The sequence below is a fragment of the Heteronotia binoei genome, chromosome 8, assembly GCF_032191835.1.
Source record: "Heteronotia binoei isolate CCM8104 ecotype False Entrance Well chromosome 8, APGP_CSIRO_Hbin_v1, whole genome shotgun sequence".
Classification (NCBI taxonomy): Eukaryota; Metazoa; Chordata; class Lepidosauria; order Squamata; family Gekkonidae; genus Heteronotia; species Heteronotia binoei.
This window is the reverse complement of record NC_083230.1, coordinates 50,191,837-50,209,454: the sequence shown is the minus strand read 5'-3', so window position 1 is coordinate 50,209,454 and position 17,618 is coordinate 50,191,837. Positions and strand designations below refer to the sequence as shown.

Here is a 17,618-nt window from a genome sequence, read left to right as displayed (position 1 = left end):
ACGACCTACCTCACCAGCTAGGTTGGAGCTCTCTTGGTTGAATAGGATTTGCCAGGGGTGATTTTTCCTCTAAGCAAGAAGAAACATTCAGGGAAAAAAGAACTCCATTCTTTTCTAGGTGAATCAAACATAAATTTCAGAGAATGCTCCACAGAATGTGGAAATATCCTTAAAACTGGATTTGTGCTTTCCACTGGCTCCACAATGGGACTCTTCATGCAATTTGTGTTGTAGAAGTAGGCCACTCTGTATATGTCTCTCATTTAATTTCATCTTAGTATCATTGTTCCTCCCATTTGGCCACTTTCATTTTTTATGGCTCAGTATGGTTTTGCTTCATTAGCAGCCCTTCAGGCCATGCAGGGCTTGAATCTTTTGTTTAGCAGTGGAAAAAATTATTTGTGCCCTTTCTGTGAATAACTGTTACAAGCACACCCAGCAAGCATTCCTCATGCCTTGCAAGGAGCCCTCAGTAGCCTCCAGCATCTTTCCAGTTCTGTCATTCTAGATTTTGTTTGCATAAAGAACTCAGGAGTGCCTGCATTTGGTGGCCTCATTTCTTCTTTGCTTTTTTCAGTCCACTGTTGCAGTGATAACTGTGGGATGAACTATTATGCCAGCCTTATGTTTGATGCTAGTCTTTGTGGCAATAGCAGAAAAGATTGTGTTGGAGTCTACTGTTTGCTAAAACAATCTCAATGCACATATTTATTTTATTTGTTTATTTTTATCTGCTTTCTAAAATGTTAAAAGAAAAGAAACACAGAATACATTTAATGTGTCAGTTTTCATTTATAAATTAAAACCAATTGTTTGGGGCTTCTTTCCTGCTCTGTTCTATAGGGAACTTGAATCAATCTGTTAGTTTTTTGAAAAGGGCACAAGGCTTCCTCTTGTATGGTGCTGCTTAAGCAAAATCCTATTGAAGGATGGAACACATGGCAGCCAACAACTAACAAGGGAGAAGGAAAGGTGTGCCCTGGAGCAGGTGTGCCCTTGGAAAGGTTCCAGTTATATATCTGCCTTGGTAACTAGTGGGTCTCCATTTGTTATTCTGAGACTGCTAGATTTCTCCAAAAAGGGCACAGCATACGTAGCTATTTTGAATTTTAGCCATAGCTAGAGGATTAAATTAAGAACATAAGAGAAGCCATGTTGGATCAGGCCAATGGCCCATCCAGTCCAACACTCTGTATCACACAGTGGCCAAATACACACACACACAGTGGCTAATAGCCTCATACACGACTTTCATTGAGAAATATCCCACCACCCCACCAATAGCCTGAAAAAAGCAGACAGGAGACAATCAGGTAAAATAGCCAGAAGTCCACTCTCCAATGCATACATTTTTCTCCAGGAGATCTGGTCTATTTAGTCTGGAGCTGAACTGTAATTCTGGGGGAATCTCCAAGTCCTACCTGGAGGCTGGCATCTCTAGCAGGGAGGAAAACCATCCCCTGACTCCAGATCTAAGAAAGGCTGGGAAAGACAACCTATGTGCTCAGTGGTATTTAAAACATTAGTGTTATTTATTTAAAATTAATAGTTAGATCTTATATTTTTGTACTTGTGTTGGTGAGTGGCACCAGTGGTCTTGTTAATCTTTTGATTGATGGTGTGATATACAGCAGGCATATGCATGCTGAGAGACAGTACATGTGAGTGACAGATAATGGAACTGCAAGTGAGTAACAGCTAAGGGAACTCACTCTGATTGGTGAACTGCTTCTAACAGTCAAAAGAGTGTGACAGTTGGACAGCTGTAGAAAGCAGTTACTGAGTTGGAGAAGTTGGAGAGTGACTGAAAAGAGAGTGGTGGTCTGTGTGATGCTTTCTAGTGTGTGACAAGAGACACAAAGCAGAGTCTGATTCAGAGCCAGTGTGGGGTGGCTTTGAATAGTGGAAATTCTGGTAGAAGGCTGTTTCCAGAAGTTAAGAACCATCTCTGTATTTGTAAAACACAGAATCACGTCTTGAGAAGGAAAACAGTTTCCTGTATTAAACTTAGTGTCAAAGGGGGAAAAGACTGGAAATCTTCTAGATCAGGCTTTGGCAAAAGGTTTTGAAGTGGCAGTGAAAGGCCCTCAAAAGGTGCCATTTATTTATCTTAAAGGGAAGATTAGTAACTATTGTGCCAGAGAAAGAGGTCTACTGGAAAGACCTTAGTTTTATAACCCAAGGGACAAAGGAGAGTACACTCAAGATTGTGTGATTAGGAAGTTGGAAAGTTACCCAGAAATCTAGAACAGCTATAAAAAGACAGGCTTTTAACATTGAGGATACCTTTAGTAAAAGTTAACTCAACTGAAAGGTAACACTGTATCTTGTGAAGTCAGTAACCTCAGACGTAGTTCTGTGTTCAATTTTAAATGTCTGCCTTCATCTTCTAAATACCAAAAACCTTTGTAAATATCCCATCCCTTCCCTGCCAGTCTGTTTAAATAAACCAAAACTTGTTTGAAATTGCTACCTGTGCCTACTGTGCCATTTTCTGAAAGGTAAATTTTGACACCTGAAGCAATGACAGAATGATCATTCCATGGGAGTGCTTAGTAGAACCATCTCCCCTGTCACAGATAGCAAATGGAAAATGCAGCTCTCTGCATGCTGTGGAGTGAGTACAACTTTCCTTGAATATTTTTCACGTTAGATAGAATTGTTATGAAAGTGGATTTCTGGAGTGCTTTTAAATCACTGTGTGTGAAAGATGGAAAGAGAACAGAGACTTAGATACATGTGAGCATTATACATAATGACAAAAAATCAAGCAATTAGTACTCTACATGGGAACATAGGCTAAATATATGTTGTGTGTATTGTCTTCATGTTGCTTTCTAGACTTTCAACAAACCATATTCTGAAGAAAAACATACTTGTGACCTGCACTATCACCCTAAGCAAAGTGACCCCCTTCCTAGTTCACAGAAGTCAATACAAGACTGACCCGTGCAAGGGAGATCCACACATGCCCCCAGGTCTGATTTGGATCTGGATATATTTAACACAATTGAGGTATCTGATGCAAAGTTGGAGGAGAGTCTCTGCCAGGGGTCCCCAGAGTTGATGTGACATATGCAACTAGAGCTGAATTGTGGTTAAAGTGCCACTTTGAAGTATTAAAAGATTAAAAAAAAAAAAAAGGAATGTGGTTTAATTCTGCAACCATTCATTTGAATTATATGGGAGGAACCATTATATGAGTCTGTTCTTTTGCCTTTTTAAATCTTTGAGTTTACTTATTTGATATTAAAAGTAAAGGTAGTCATAATATGTCTACCTAATAGTAATATCCATAGGCTTCATTGGGAACCATATTTCCAACTGTAAAATTTCCACTCCCTTCACCTGAATGATCCAGTCTGCCAAACTACAGATGGACAGTGTTCCCTTTTTACAGGTGATTAAATTTCTCCCATGCAGATCAAGCAGAGGGAGATGTGACAGTGAGTTTTCCTTCTTTCCTGGGCTTCTTAGCTAACAGGTAGAGACAAGACTTTTTTAAAAAAACCAAAATCCCAAAATAGAGCATGAAAGAGAGGAGGACTGAATCCTTCCTGATGCCCCACACACTTCACTTTGTTGCACTCTGGAGGGTTCAGCATTTTTCTCCAGCAGTACAGCTCCAGTATCAGAAACAGCTGGAGTGGGGAAAATACTGAAAAGCACCAGAGAACAGTGTGAGATGGGGCAAGACGCACAATGCCATTCATGACAGTTATATCTGGCAGTAATATTGGCAAATGATTCTGGTTGGATGATATCCCTGTAATCAGGCCTCATTGAGGAGGAGCTCACAGGAGCGGAGCTCTGGAACGTCTAAATCAGGGGTGTTGAACTCATTTGTTATGAGAGCCAGCTCGGACATAAATAAGACCTTGTCAGGCCGAGCAATGTATGTCATAAAATGTAATGCCACAACTTTAAGAGACTATGACTTAGATTTATTCAAAAAGGAGTGGAAGAAATTTAAAGGATATATGGAGAAAGAGTGGAACGTAAAAAGACATTGGACAATTTTTTAGTATTAATGAGAAAAGAAAAGTATTGAACTTTGATAGATTAGTGGTACCTTTATAAGTGAGCTTAAATTTATAACTTCGGGGAAGTCAAATATTGGAGGGAGGGGGGGCAGAAATATCATATGAGTTAGTATAGAAAAAGACAATTAAATATTGTAACTATATGTTATTAATAAATTGTTAAAACACATAAAATGTAATGCCAGGAAGTTAGCAAAGATAAAAACTTTATAAAGGACACAGACAAACACAAAGATTTGTTTAAAGCTTAAAATAAAACATGCCAATTTGGTGTAGTGTTTAAGTGCACGGAATCTTATCTGGAAGAACCAGGTTTGATTCTCCACTCCTCCACTTGCAGCTGCTGGAATGGCCTTAGGTCAGCCATAGCTCTCGTAGGAGTTGTCCTTTAAAGGGCAGCTGCTGTAAAAGCTCAGCCTCACCTACCTCACATGGTTTCTGTTGTGGGGTGGGGCGGGAGGTAAAGCAGATTGTGACCACTCTGAGATTCAGAGTATAGGGTGAGATATAAATCCAAATGTAGTTCTGGCTGGCTTGGCATCAGGAGGTGTGGCCTAATATGCAAATGAGTTCCTGCTGGGGTTTTTCTACAACCCCCCCTCCTGAGGAATAGAACCAAGCACTGGTCTTCATTAGGTTTACTGTGTTAAGGTTACTACAGCAAATGTTATATTACCTTTCTATGTCCTTCCTTTGAAGGTCCTTCCTGATTGACAATTGGTAATGGAGCTTAATTCTTATTTGGCTGAGTTTCAGCAAGAAATGGGTGAAAAGTATCTTCAGGATCTAAGGCTGACATGATGCACGTCCAATTCACTGCCTAGAAGAAACATCATATAAAAAAGTGGTTCTAATGAAACATGTATAATCCTATTTGTAATGAAGTATTATGATATATGCTGTATGATATGTTTATTCATTCATTTGATTTATAGCTTGCTCTCCCCTGCACAACAGGACTCAGAGCAGGTGCCAACGTTCATAAAACAATTCACAGAGTAAAAATATTAAACAGTTCTACAGTACAACAACAACTAATCGATGGTATATAAAAGGAGCACAACCTGGTGCTCCTTATCTTGGGAGGGAAAATAAATATGCTAGAATCAGTCCTGTAAGAAGGAAAGAAGGAAGCGAAAAGGAAAGAAGAAAGGAAAGGGAGAAGAAAGGAAGGCCAATTTAGAATGGACACCATTGGTGCCCTCAACCATAGGCCTGGAAGAATGGCTCTGTCTTGCAGGCCCTGTGGAATTGCACCATATCCTGCAGGACCAGGATCTCAACCAGAAGAGTGTTCCACCAGGTTGGAGCCAGGGCCAAAGAAGCCCTGGTTCTGGTTGAGAACAGCCAGACACTTTTTGGGCCAGGGATCACCAGAGGGTTGTTATCGCTGGAGCATCTCTTGGGGAATGTACCAGGAGAGGTGGTCCTGAAGGTATGCTGGTCCCAGACTTTTTAGGGCTTTAAAGGTTAATACAAAACCATGAGCTTGATCCAGTATTCAACCTGGAGCCAGTGCAGCAGGTGGAGGACTGGTTGGATATGAGCTCTAAGGGGAGTTCCTGTAAGAACATGCACAGCTGCATTCTGGACCCGCTGCAGTTTCTGGGTCAATCTCAAGGGCAGCCCTGCATAGAGCAAATTATAGTAATCTAATTTAGAGTTGGCTGTTGCATGGATTATTGTGGCTAAGTCAGCGCAAGACAGGAAGGGGACCAGTTACTTAATTTGGCACAGGTGGAAGAATGCCAGTCTAGCTACATTTGTGACCTGGGCCTCCACTGAGAGGAAGACAGACAGACAGACAGACAGACAGACAGACAGACAGTTTATTTACGGTCACAGACCAATTGAAATACAAGAAATTAAAAGCTTCAACACAAAAGATAAAATCTATGCTATAGTAAGTATTAGGATACACAATTGTCTTAATATGTTCAATATAAGAGTTACATCTGAAAATTGTTCAGTATAAGAGTTACATCAAGAGTTACATCTGAAAATTGAGAAGCGGTAAAACGAGTCTTTCGAATGCTATAACCGGCAGCACAGAACTTGGCAACAGGTTTGGAAATGAGGGTGGCATCCAGAATCACACTCAGATTAAACTAAATCTTGGGGGAAAGCCGACAGGAGATGAAATGTCTCTGGTTCGGGAGGACTCGTCTCAAAGAGATAAAGGGTTGGCTGCTATTTTTCTAACGGACCAGAGTTGTCCACTGTGATGGTGACAAACAGTATAGACTGTCTGCCAGAGTCTCGAGGCGGCAGGAGGAAGGTGGCGGGCATAGCTTGCCTGGGAAGTTATAGATATTTGTTTGCAAATGCTAGAAATGTTCGAAGTAAAATTGGTGAATTGGAATGTTTAGTGTTGGGAGAAAACATAGACATTGTGGGAATTTCAGAAACTTGGTGGAATGAGAAGAATCAGTGGGATACGGTGATTCCTGGATATAAGTTATATCGGAAGGATAGGGAAGGAAGGGTTGGAGGTGGGGTGGCTCTGTATGTCAGAGAGGATATACGGTCCAGTAAGACTGAGTTCAGAGAATTAGATTCACTTTTAGAAATGATTTGGGTTGAAATAGAGGGCCCAAAAGGAAATTTAACTATGGGAGTTTGTTATCGCCCACCAAATCAAAAGAGAGAGGACGATTATAATATGATGGAAGGCTTAAAGATAGCGGCTAAACGTAAAAACTGTGTCGTAATAGGTGATTTTAACTACCCGCAGATTGATTGGGTCAATATGTGTTCTGGTAGAGAGAAAGAGATTGAGTTTCTTGATGCTCTCAATGACTGTGCTATGGAGCAAATGGTCTCAGAACCTACCAGGGGTGGGGCGATCCTGGATTTAGTCCTAAGTAATGCCCAAGACTTGGTGAGAGATGTAAAAGTGATTGCGCCGCTTGGGAGCAGTGAATATGGCCTTAGGTCAGCCATAGCTCTGGCAGAGGTAATCTTTGAAAGGGCAGCTGCTGTGAGATCCCTCTCAGCTTCACCCATCTCACAGGGTGTCTGTTGTGGGGGAGGAAGATAAAGAAGATTGTGAGCTGCTCTGAGACTCTGAAATTCGGAGTGGAGGGCGGGATATAAATCCAATATTATCACACGCCACAGCCAATGGGAGAGCCAGAAAGTGGCAATATGCTTGCGATTGTATATATAGGATGTGTGTTGTTTTATCTCTATGTATACAGATAGAAGCCCTCTTCAGTAGGGCAATGGGGGCAGAATAAGCACAGATGCAACAAGGGAAGGATCATAGCAGCAAGCCCCCCTTCCCTGCCTACATTTTATTTTGACACAAGCATTGACTTTGCATCTGTACACGTTCATACACATTGCTACCTTCCATGTGATCAAGAACCTCAAAAAGTTAGATTACTGATCATATGGGGAAAGCCCTAACTATGTAGCATCAACACAACAAGTTTGGCATTATAAAGTATATCAGTATTTGTTGAAACAAATAGATTTTTATATTCTTTATCAGTTGCTGGAGCACTATGTCAAGGTGTGTGTTTTTTCACTGTTCAGAGGCATTGTGCACATGGGAGCTGATGACACAAATAGGATTTAAAAGTTACAGATGTGTAACTTTTCCTCTGTTAATCTTTTTCTATTAGAAGAATGATTCCAGTTTCGAATAAATTGATTTGATAATGCTGGTTTCTTGTCCAAGAATCATTTTATTTCTGTTTTGACCTTTCTGTGAGCTGCAGATATTTTTGTAGCTATGAATCATTTAGGCAAATGGCTGCTAATATGTTTTCCTTCGTGCTGTATATAATGCAATTTTAGATAATTAGCAGAGCAATCCTACAGGCTAATGAATACTACCCACTGCTTTGCTGGCAAGTCTGTAGCTTCTTTATAGACCAAAACCCACATTTAATGGAATAATTTGTTTTGTCCTCATCTGTCCAATACATCTTGTCTGTTTAAAATGTCTCTTATCGATTGTCTGGTAAGTTTTCTTCTAAGTTCTTATTTCAAGGAAGTCGTAGATAATGTGCCGTGATGTGGGACAAAAGTTCATGGATCTGAAGATTCTTAGATCAAAGCCAAGAAAGCTATAGAAGAGAGACATCAACTTAATTAGCATCAAACCAGGCCACTTACTTTAAAACATTAATTAATTTTAATCAGTCTAATTATATTCAGCATACTTACAGACCAGTGCTAGACTTTTTGTCCTCCATTTTAATAATTCTCTTGATTCAATGTGTGTAAATTATTCACATGTACTCATTCTTTATCCACCTGCTTGAGAAAGAATCAAATAAGTAAAATATAAATAGGCTTAATATTTCCAGAAAACTGAATGACGGATAGTCAAGTAAGGCACTGCTCCAGTGGGATATGCCAAAGGACAGTTGTACCTTACTATCTCAAGTAACTTTAAGTTAAATATATGAGTCTTTGTTCCAGTTGTGAAATAAGTTGGCTTCACCTGCATGTTAATATTTTTTCTAAACTTGATTCTCTGGATCCAAATCCATTGACAATAAAGGTACAGACAACACATGCTACTCTAGATATTGGGATTAATAGAGTTCTAGTTCTTTCACACCACAGGTAACTGCAGTTGCATGCTTTTGCTTGACTTTTTTTACTTTTCTGTACTGAGAGTAATCTCCTCCAGAGTTAAATAGATTTTTCAATTCGATATATGTATTGAATTTGAATGAGCAAAATAGGGAAAATTGTGGCACAAATTTAATTTGGAGCAGGATCATTACCATACCTACTAGGAAACAGATGGTTTGGGCCAACTGCTTGCACATCTACATTCAGGCAAATACACCATACTGAAAGCAAAGCCAATTAACAAATTAACAGTCCTGATAGTCCAACCTAATCTTCTTGGCCATAAATCCCACAGATTTTGTTCTGCACTTAACTGGATCTTATTTCAAATAAATATATTTAGGATCCTGTCATCTAATATTGAAGATCATGTACTAAATTGGAAATGGAGTGAATAAGAAAAACAGTTAATTGGGACTGAATAGAAGTATGCTGTTTCATTCTGAAAAGTTCTGGAAAAGGGAAGAATGGTTCCATTCCACTCTGGATTGTAGAATCTGCGCTGGGACTCTCTGTACATCTACCAAGACCTCCAATGTGAACATAAACTTCTTCAACCTACACCCCACAATCAGACAGGAGTTAGCATCCAGAGACCAGTGGGGGGCCTTCCTGGATCTCTAGGGGCCCAGTAGATTTAAAATGCCACATTATGTGTATCAGAGCTATGTCATGGGAAATGCTCATATAAAGATACTGACTCCTCAGTTTGCTGGAGGCCTATGGCTGTTTTTGGACGGAGTCCAAAACCTGGATCCCTACTTGGGTAGAATTCATCAGCATCTAGGTCTTTTCCAAGTGTTTGGGGTCCTTAGTAGGAATGTTTCTGCACCCATCGGCACAGCAGCCTCTACCTCTTTCTTTCTACCCCACATTGCCCTCCCCTCTGGGTGTGAAATTTGCTCCTCAGCTGCTACAGGAGGATAAGGATAGGTCAAATGATTAGGCATTGTCTGCTGTTGCCACAGCCACCCATCTGACCCCTTAGCAACGGGGTCTCCAAACCTTTTGAGCCTGAGAATATCATTGAAATTCTGACACAGAGTGGTGGGCACAATTGCAAAATGGCTGCCACAGGAAGTGGCACCAACCACAGATAGGAGGCCTAAGTGCAGGGGGAAAGAGGGGTAATTTTAAAAATGAACTGGGAAGTAGGAGGAATGAGAGAGAATAAAACCAACACTGTGGTGCCAGCTGCAACTGAATCCATGATAATTTAATCTGCACAGCCAACCAGAAGCCATGCTGGGCAGGAGTAGAGTTGCCAATCCCCAGCTGGGGGAAGGGGATCCCCCAGTTTGGAGGCCCTCCCCCCACTTCAGGGTTATTAGAAAATGTGGGGGGGGGATGTCTTATGGAGACCAGATCCCATAGGGTATAATGGAGAATCAGTCAGTGGATATCTGGGGCTCTGGGGGTGTTTTTTGAGGTAGAGGTACCAAATTTTCAGCATAGCATCTGGTGCCTCTCCTCAAAACATCCCCCAAGTTTCAAAATGATTGGACTAGGGGGTCCAATTCTGTGAGCACCAAAAGAAGGTGCCCCTATCTTTCCTTATTTCCAGTGAAGGGAAGGCATTTAAAAGGAGCACAGTGCCTTATATGTGATGGCCAGAACTCTCTTTGGAGTTCAATCTTGCTTGCTCCTAGATCCACCCCCAAACTCTCCTTGCTGCACCCCCAAAGTCCCCAGATATTTCTTGAATTGGACCTGGCAACTCTAGGCAAGACCCCAATGTGGCCCCACCCACTTTCTGAAATTACTTGGTTGGCACCATGAAAGGTGTTGATGGGCAGCTGCTGGTGCCATTTCAGACATAAGCAGAAAAATTTCTGAATAGAATGCTCTCTCAGATCTGTCCTAGGTAGGCTTCCCAACCCTCCCGCTATGGCGGGGGAATCCAGGATTTCCACCCTCTTCCCCCGCCCCCCAACAAAACGGAAGCGGGGGGAGGAGGGGGAAACGGGGCCAAGGAGCGTGGCGAGCTGCCCCATCTTGGAGGGGGCAACGCTGCTGCGCAGCTGCCGCCTCTTCTCTGTAGCTGCTCCTCCGAGATGGGCTCAGCCTCATTACTCCCCGCCCCGTACCCCACCACCTTTGTTTTAAGGACTACCACGACTGCGCAGACCTCATGCGACGTCCCTTGTTTGGAAGCTTCGGCAGGCGGCTCAGCTGAAAACTTCCCTTTCTTGAATAAGGGAAGAAGCCTGATGAGGATGTGCGGGCTCCTCTCCAGGGGTTGGATGGTGCTTACCCAAAAGGGGGAGCGGCAGAAGACATGCATGCTGCAGGTCTCGAGTAGCCTGTTGCTCAGCCAGGAGCTGCAGACCTCTCACCGTCGCTACAACTTTCCCTTGCCCTGGCCCTCCCTGCCCGGCTGCTTTCCTTCGCTTCCCTTCTGCTACGCTGGGGCAGATGCTCGCCTTGCACGGAGAGGTGGGCAGGGAAGGGCTTGCCTAGGCAGCACCGAGGCGGCCTGCTTGGCTGCGGGGAGGGCGAGGGGAGAGAGACACAGGCAGGGGCTTGGCGCGCTTGTATTGTATTGTTTTGTTGTATATGTAGAGGTTGAAGAGCGCGCTCTGGGCGCCGGCTGTTTGCGGGCACAGAAGCCAATCTGCAACTCCTACGATTAAAACATGGGTGGAGAGGGGCTGGGGAGAGGAAAAAAAGGGCAAGCTAATCGTTTTAGGGACGTGACATTTTGTTGTCCAGACTGGGACGTCGTCGCGCCCCCCCCCCCCCCCGCTTCTCTCCCTGCCTGCCTTCTTTTTTTTTTGCCGTTACGTTTCGTTGCGTGCAGCTAGGGTTGCCAATCCCTAGGTGGGGGGCAGGGGATCCCCCGATTTGGAGGCCCTCCCGCCACTTCAGGGTTGTCAGAAAGCGAGGGGAGGGGAGGGAAATGTCTCCTGGGAACTCTATTATTCCCTATGGAGATTTATTCCCATAGAAAATCATAGAGAATTGATCTGCGGGTATCTGGGGTTCTGGGGAGCTGTTTTTTGGGGTAGAGGCCCCATCTTTGCAGTGTAGCATCTGGTGCCTCTCCCCAAAATACCCCCCATGTTTCAAAACGATTGGACCAGGGGGTCCAATTCTATGAGCCCCAAAAGAAGGTGCTCCTATCCCTATTTCCTATGGAAGGAAGGAATTGAAAAGGTGTGGCGTCCCTTTAAATGTGATGGCCAGAACTCCCTTTGGAGTTCAATTATGCTTGTCACAGCCTTGATCTTGGCTCCACCCCTAATGTCTCCTGGCTCCACCCCCAAAGTCTCCTGGCTCCACCCCCAAAGTCCCCAGATATTTCTTGAATCGGACTTGGCAACCCTAGTCCTAGGTGGCTGAAATTTGAATATGAGTATATGAGATGATGAAGCTTAAATAAATTATTATTTTTAAATGACAAATGAAGAGGAGATTCCTGTCATACCACTAGTGAATACTAATGAATATTGAAGAGCCCTGTGGCACAGAGTGGTAAAGCTGCAGTACTGCAGTTGGAGCCCTCTGCTCACGACCTGAGTTTGATCCCAGCGGAAGGTGGTTCAGGTAAGCTGGCTCCAGGTTGACTCATCCTTCCATCCTTCCAAGGTCAGTAAAATTAGTACCCAGCTTGCTGGGGGAGGAAGTGTAGATGACTGGGGAAGGCAATGGCAAACCACCCCGTAAAAAGTCTGCTGTGAAAACGTTGTGAAAGCAATGTCACCCCAGAGTTGAAAACAACTGGTGCTTGCACAGGGGACTACCTTTACCTTTTTAGTGAATACATAAATTTATAAATCACAGATTAATCATTTAGAAATAACTCAAGATTTTACAGGTGTAAACTTCGATTATATACTCTCAAATCTGTGAATTCATAACAATGCCATTTTTAACCAGCAGATGTCTCTCTAATCATACAACCTTTATGCAAGGAGTAGTAAAAAGTGACTGTCCACCACCACCACACACACATGCCCTGCTCTGTAAATGCTTAATTGCCTATAGGACAAAGTGGTTGTGGTATTCTTGGAGACGTAGTGGCTATGAACAAGAGCTGGAAGTATTCCCTGCTGGGAGATGAAGTACACTAGGACTGGAAATAGGAAGTAGAAAGGTGGAGATCTGTTGTGGGCAAAGGCTGTCTTACAGTGATGCAGCAGTTATATGCTTGTTTGGAACTTAAATAGTACTGAATTACTGGATGCAGCTGAGGTTTTTGCCAACATACCTGAAAGTTGGGAAGGAGATTTTGTTGAGTATAGAACTTTATTAATGCCAGAACATTACTAGAGATTCCAAATAATGTTATTAGGAAGCAAAACAATTGGAATCTGAACCATATACAGTTTCTGTGCGCGCCCCTAGTTCTTTCCAGAGCCAGTTTGGAGTAGTGGTTAAGAGCAGCTGACTCTAATATGGAGAACTGGGTTTGATTCCCCACTCCTCCACATGCAGCTGCTGAGTAACCTTGGGTCAGTTATAGTTCTCTCAGAGCTGTTCTCTCAAGAGCAGGACTCAAAAGAGCTCTCTCAGCCCCACAGGATGTCTGTTTTGGGGAGAGGAAGGGACAGGGTTGTCAGGTCTGTGTTGGAAAATACCTGGAGACTTTGGGGACAGAGCCAGGAGAGGGCCGGGTTTGGAGATGGGTGGGGCCTCAGCATGGTTCAATGCCATGGAGTCCACCCTTCAAAGCAGTCATTTTCTCCAGGAGATTGAAAAGCACAACCACTGAAATATAGCGGCACAATGAGTCCCCAAATATTATATAAACATTTTACATACTTTATCTATAACACATAGTAACAATATTTATTTGATCATTATTCACATCCATACAATAATAGAACACAGTCCCATAAGAAATCCTGCCTTACTCTTGAAAAAAGTGAAGAATGACAATCCCTTCTCTCTTATTCTCTATGTTGGATCTTTTAGCATCCACTCTTTCATGCTCCCTTAGCAAACTTTTTCAAGCAATCAAATGGTCCATAAGAACTGATAATATTCAGTCAACAGGTATGTCACCTCCACAAGTGCAGATGAAGATTGCAATCCACAGGAAACGAATGGACATGCCTTCTGGTAACAGGCGGTTTTGGTACAACTTTCTCATAATCACTGCAATCCTTATTCGGAGCCACAGGAATAAATTTTACATGGATCTATGCTTTGTCTTGCTATCTATTTCTTTTTCTAGTCTTAAAGGAGATGCACCAGAGTGATCATGATAATAGGCTTCAGCTGGTTGAAAGGAACAGGGATAAACTTGCATTGAGTACATATATTGACCTAAGTGAGAATGGTACAGATATAGTTTATGTCTCTGCTCCAGAGTATTACTGAAGATTGCAGATGGTTGTCAATTCCAAAAGCCAACATTTCATCTACTTCTTCTCAATCTACCTATCCAGAAACATTAAGATTGGCACAGCTACATCTTGCGATTTTTCATGTTTGGACATCTGCATATATGTGTTTGGTATGATAATAGGGTTGCCGTCCCCCATGGACACTGGTGGGGAACAGGGGGTAGGGATGCCAGGTCCAGGATGAGAAACTCCTGGAGGTTTGGGGATAGAGTCTGAGAAGGACAGGGACCTCAGTAGGGTACAATGCATAGAGTCCACCCTCCAAATGAGGGAAACTGATCGCTTTAGCCTGGGTATGAGCTGTAATTCCAAGGGATCCCCAGGTACCTCCTGGAGGCTGGCAATAAAGAAGGTTTCAGGTTGGAATGGTAGACTAATCAGGATAGATTTTGAAAGGTAGATATGTGCGCGCGCACATACATACAAACCTGAAGAAGCATGTAACTGTCACCAGCAATCAGAGATCTGAGGGTGACATTTAGGGCAGATGGTCAAAGACAACAGCAAGCATTAGGTTCCAAATGAGATTACCAGATGGTGCTGTGTATATACAGTATAGGGATGATCCAGTTAAGGTGAACTAAATTGAAGATCAAGCACTCTGACAGTTATGCTGCTAAGCCCTGTGAAAGAACATTCTATGAAAGAACTTGCAAGAGGACAATTTGTTCTTTGTAACAGGCGTCGTAGCATTTTGTGGAAAGTAAATTTTTCAGGAACCCCAAATGTCATTACTTTTTCTGAAACACCAGGATATAATCAGTATGACATCTTTGAAGCTGAGCTCCTGGCATCTGCTTTTTGATAGTTTAACTGAGTACCTACTTTGCATTAAATTGGTGATCATTTCTCTGCAATGAGATAGTTGTACAAAAGAGAAAGGATAATGATACAAAGAGATAAAGAAAAATGTTAACATCAAAGGTGTGATACAGCAAATGATGAATACTTTTATTTCCAAGAAAGAAATAGTGTGGTAGAAGATACCTATTAATTCTAGTTCATGCAATAACAAATATGTCTTTTTATTGGAAATGCTGCTTTTCAAAGCCAAAGTTTTATAAAGTAATCTTGAAGTGCAATCTACATTGATGCTAATGCCTGTCAGACTGCATCTTTGGGGTGCCAGAAATTCACACATGAAAAACAGGGTGCTTTTAAAGGAAAAAATAGTGGCATTTAACAAACAAACAAAACACCTTTCCTGTAAATGTGATACTAGACCAATAACATGTACGAATCTGAGTTCAATCCAGGAGCTAACTGTATAGTTGAATTCCGTTATCCTATTTAAGGCTTCCAGGATTATCTGTATGGTATAATCTTGTAGCACATCAGAGTATTTTTTTTAAAGCTGCATGCATGTGTAGTGGTAAATTTGAAGGAAGACTGAAAGATGCTATCAAACTATCACACTGTTTCTCAATTTGATAGGAGTAATAAGCAGCCGTGATAGGTACAGCAAAAATGAAGTATGATTATGTAAGTACTGATTATTGCATTGGGTTGTTCAGAAATAAAGGGTGTGGCACCATTATGCAAAATATGTGACAAGTTTAATTGATGTAGTTATGACTATATCTATCTATCTATCTATCTATCTATCTATCTATCTATCTATCTATCTATCTTTGTTCTGGACATTTTTAGTGATTGAACTGAAATAGTAACCTATTCTTTTCTGCATCTCATTTAAATCAGCCTTGATACATTCGTCTGAAAATCAGATCAATTATTTCATTTTAAAAACGAACAGTAGTGGAAATAGTTTCAATGGATCTGGTATATCTTACTACTAAGGAAATATGGTTAGGGATTTCAGGCATGCAGTGCAATCCTAAACAAAAGTACTCTTCTAAATCAATTGAAGTCAATGGTTGAAGTCAAATCCATTGAAGTCAATGGTTTTAGGAGGGAGTAACTCTGCACAGGACTGCTCTGTTGATGTCATAATAAGCTACATAAACCACCAACTTATTGAATGTATTTATTGCATCTGCATTCCTTCAATGCATTTATATGTAGCCAACCAAAAAGTTTTAAATATTGGAGCCAGAGTTTCATTCTAAGGAAAAACCAATCACTCTTAGATTAAGGATTTGTTATGAGTAACTAGACAGTCTTTAAATATTAGCATAACGTACATAGGTAAACATATATATATATTAGAATTTGTCTGGAAACAAAACAATGGTGTCTTTATATCAGTAAAGATTTTAGTGTAGTTTGCACTTTAGTGTACTTATCTGTTGTCCCCTTTTAAAATGTTTCTATACCATGAAATAGATATTTGAACATGTCATGCCTTTACCTATTTTTTCATTTCATTTTTTAAAATTTTTACATTGCAGATTTTGCCTTGGAAGGCTAAGAAATCAGTACCCAATAGCCCATGATAGAATATGTTTTACATTGTGTCACTGAACGATTTGAAATTAAATATTCCATTCTATACATCAGATTTGTATATACTTTTACTTCAGAGTAAGATTATGCTGCTTTGGTGTTGAACTGATAACAAAAAAGAAAAGTCCAAGATTAACTCCAGCTCATAATAAAAGGATTTTTTTAAAATTTAACTCTGTTCATAACACTTACTTTACAACAGGACCTGGTCAGCAACTAAGACACATTATATAACATTGTGTGCCTTTTGTTACATTATGGAAACTGATTCATAGAAGTAAATGATAGTTTTGCTATAAATCTGTAACTTTATATAACACCTAAATCCATTTTATTAAAGATTTGTCATGCAGTGGTTGGCTTCGGGGAGGTTAATGATGCGTTTGGGGTAGGCAGGTAGTTGGCTGTGTTCCAGTACTAATTTATATAAGAAGGTCAGCAAATATGTTGGCTGTGCAGATCTCAAGGAGTCTCTGTTAGTCAGGTTAAATTATTGTGTTTACAAAAATCCATGGAGGAGGTTTTCAAAAACTCTAATAAGTTTATTATTAGGTGGTTGTGAGGCGTTAAACATGAAAATATGGCCTGCCTTATGCCCATGGCCGGCACACCCACTAGGCAAATTAGGCATTTGCCTAGGGCACAGGACCAGGGGGCCCCAAATCAGGCACCCCCCAAGTGGATTTACTTTTAAAAAAAACTACCTTTGTTTCCCCCTGAATTCTCCCGTCGACGGCCAGCACCATCTTGAGAAGGGCTGATGGTACTGGCGCCATCTTTAGGAGGGTTTGGGTTTGTGTGCAGGGCTTTTTTTTTTTTTTTAGTAGGAAGCGCAGGAACAGAGTTCCTGCTGGCTCTGAGAGCATTCCTGCATGCTTGGAGAGAAAGCAAAGCACATAGAGGTCTGTCTCATGAAGTGCCTGTCTCTCCAAGCCTGTTTTCTCCAGTTGTTTAGCTTGGAGAAAGCAAACAGGCACTTAGAAAGGCTGCTGCCCGCCTGCCTCTTAGGCTTGCCAGGACCCAGGTCCTAGTTTTGCAGGCTCCTCCCCTCCACCAGCCTGCTGGCCAACAGAGAGAAGCCCCAGCCTTAACAGACACCACATGCAGCCTTTCCAGGCTGAGGCTTTAAATCTTTAGGGGCCAGTCTGAATGGAACAGGGAACAGTGGCTGTTCCCAGTACTGTGAGTAAGAAACTAGCCCAGTCCCTGTGTTTGTTTTTTGCAT

At 41.7% G+C, this 17,618-nt stretch overlaps 1 protein-coding gene across 2 annotated transcripts in view; it reads left to right on the top strand.

The window, feature by feature from the left end:
- The window catches only part of PTPRR (protein tyrosine phosphatase receptor type R), a 203,608-nt gene that overhangs the window by 25,405 nt on the left and 160,585 nt on the right, over window positions 1-17,618 (top strand). The window contains exon 2 of one of the 2 annotated variants that reach the window (XM_060245076.1): window positions 15,422-15,469. The exons of the other annotated variant lie outside the window; for it this stretch is intronic. Coding sequence (XP_060101059.1) covers window positions 15,455-15,469 — 15 coding nt within the window. The 5' untranslated portion in view covers window positions 15,422-15,454. The remainder of the gene's footprint in view (window positions 1-15,421; window positions 15,470-17,618) is intronic. 2 annotated transcript variants of the gene reach the window in all.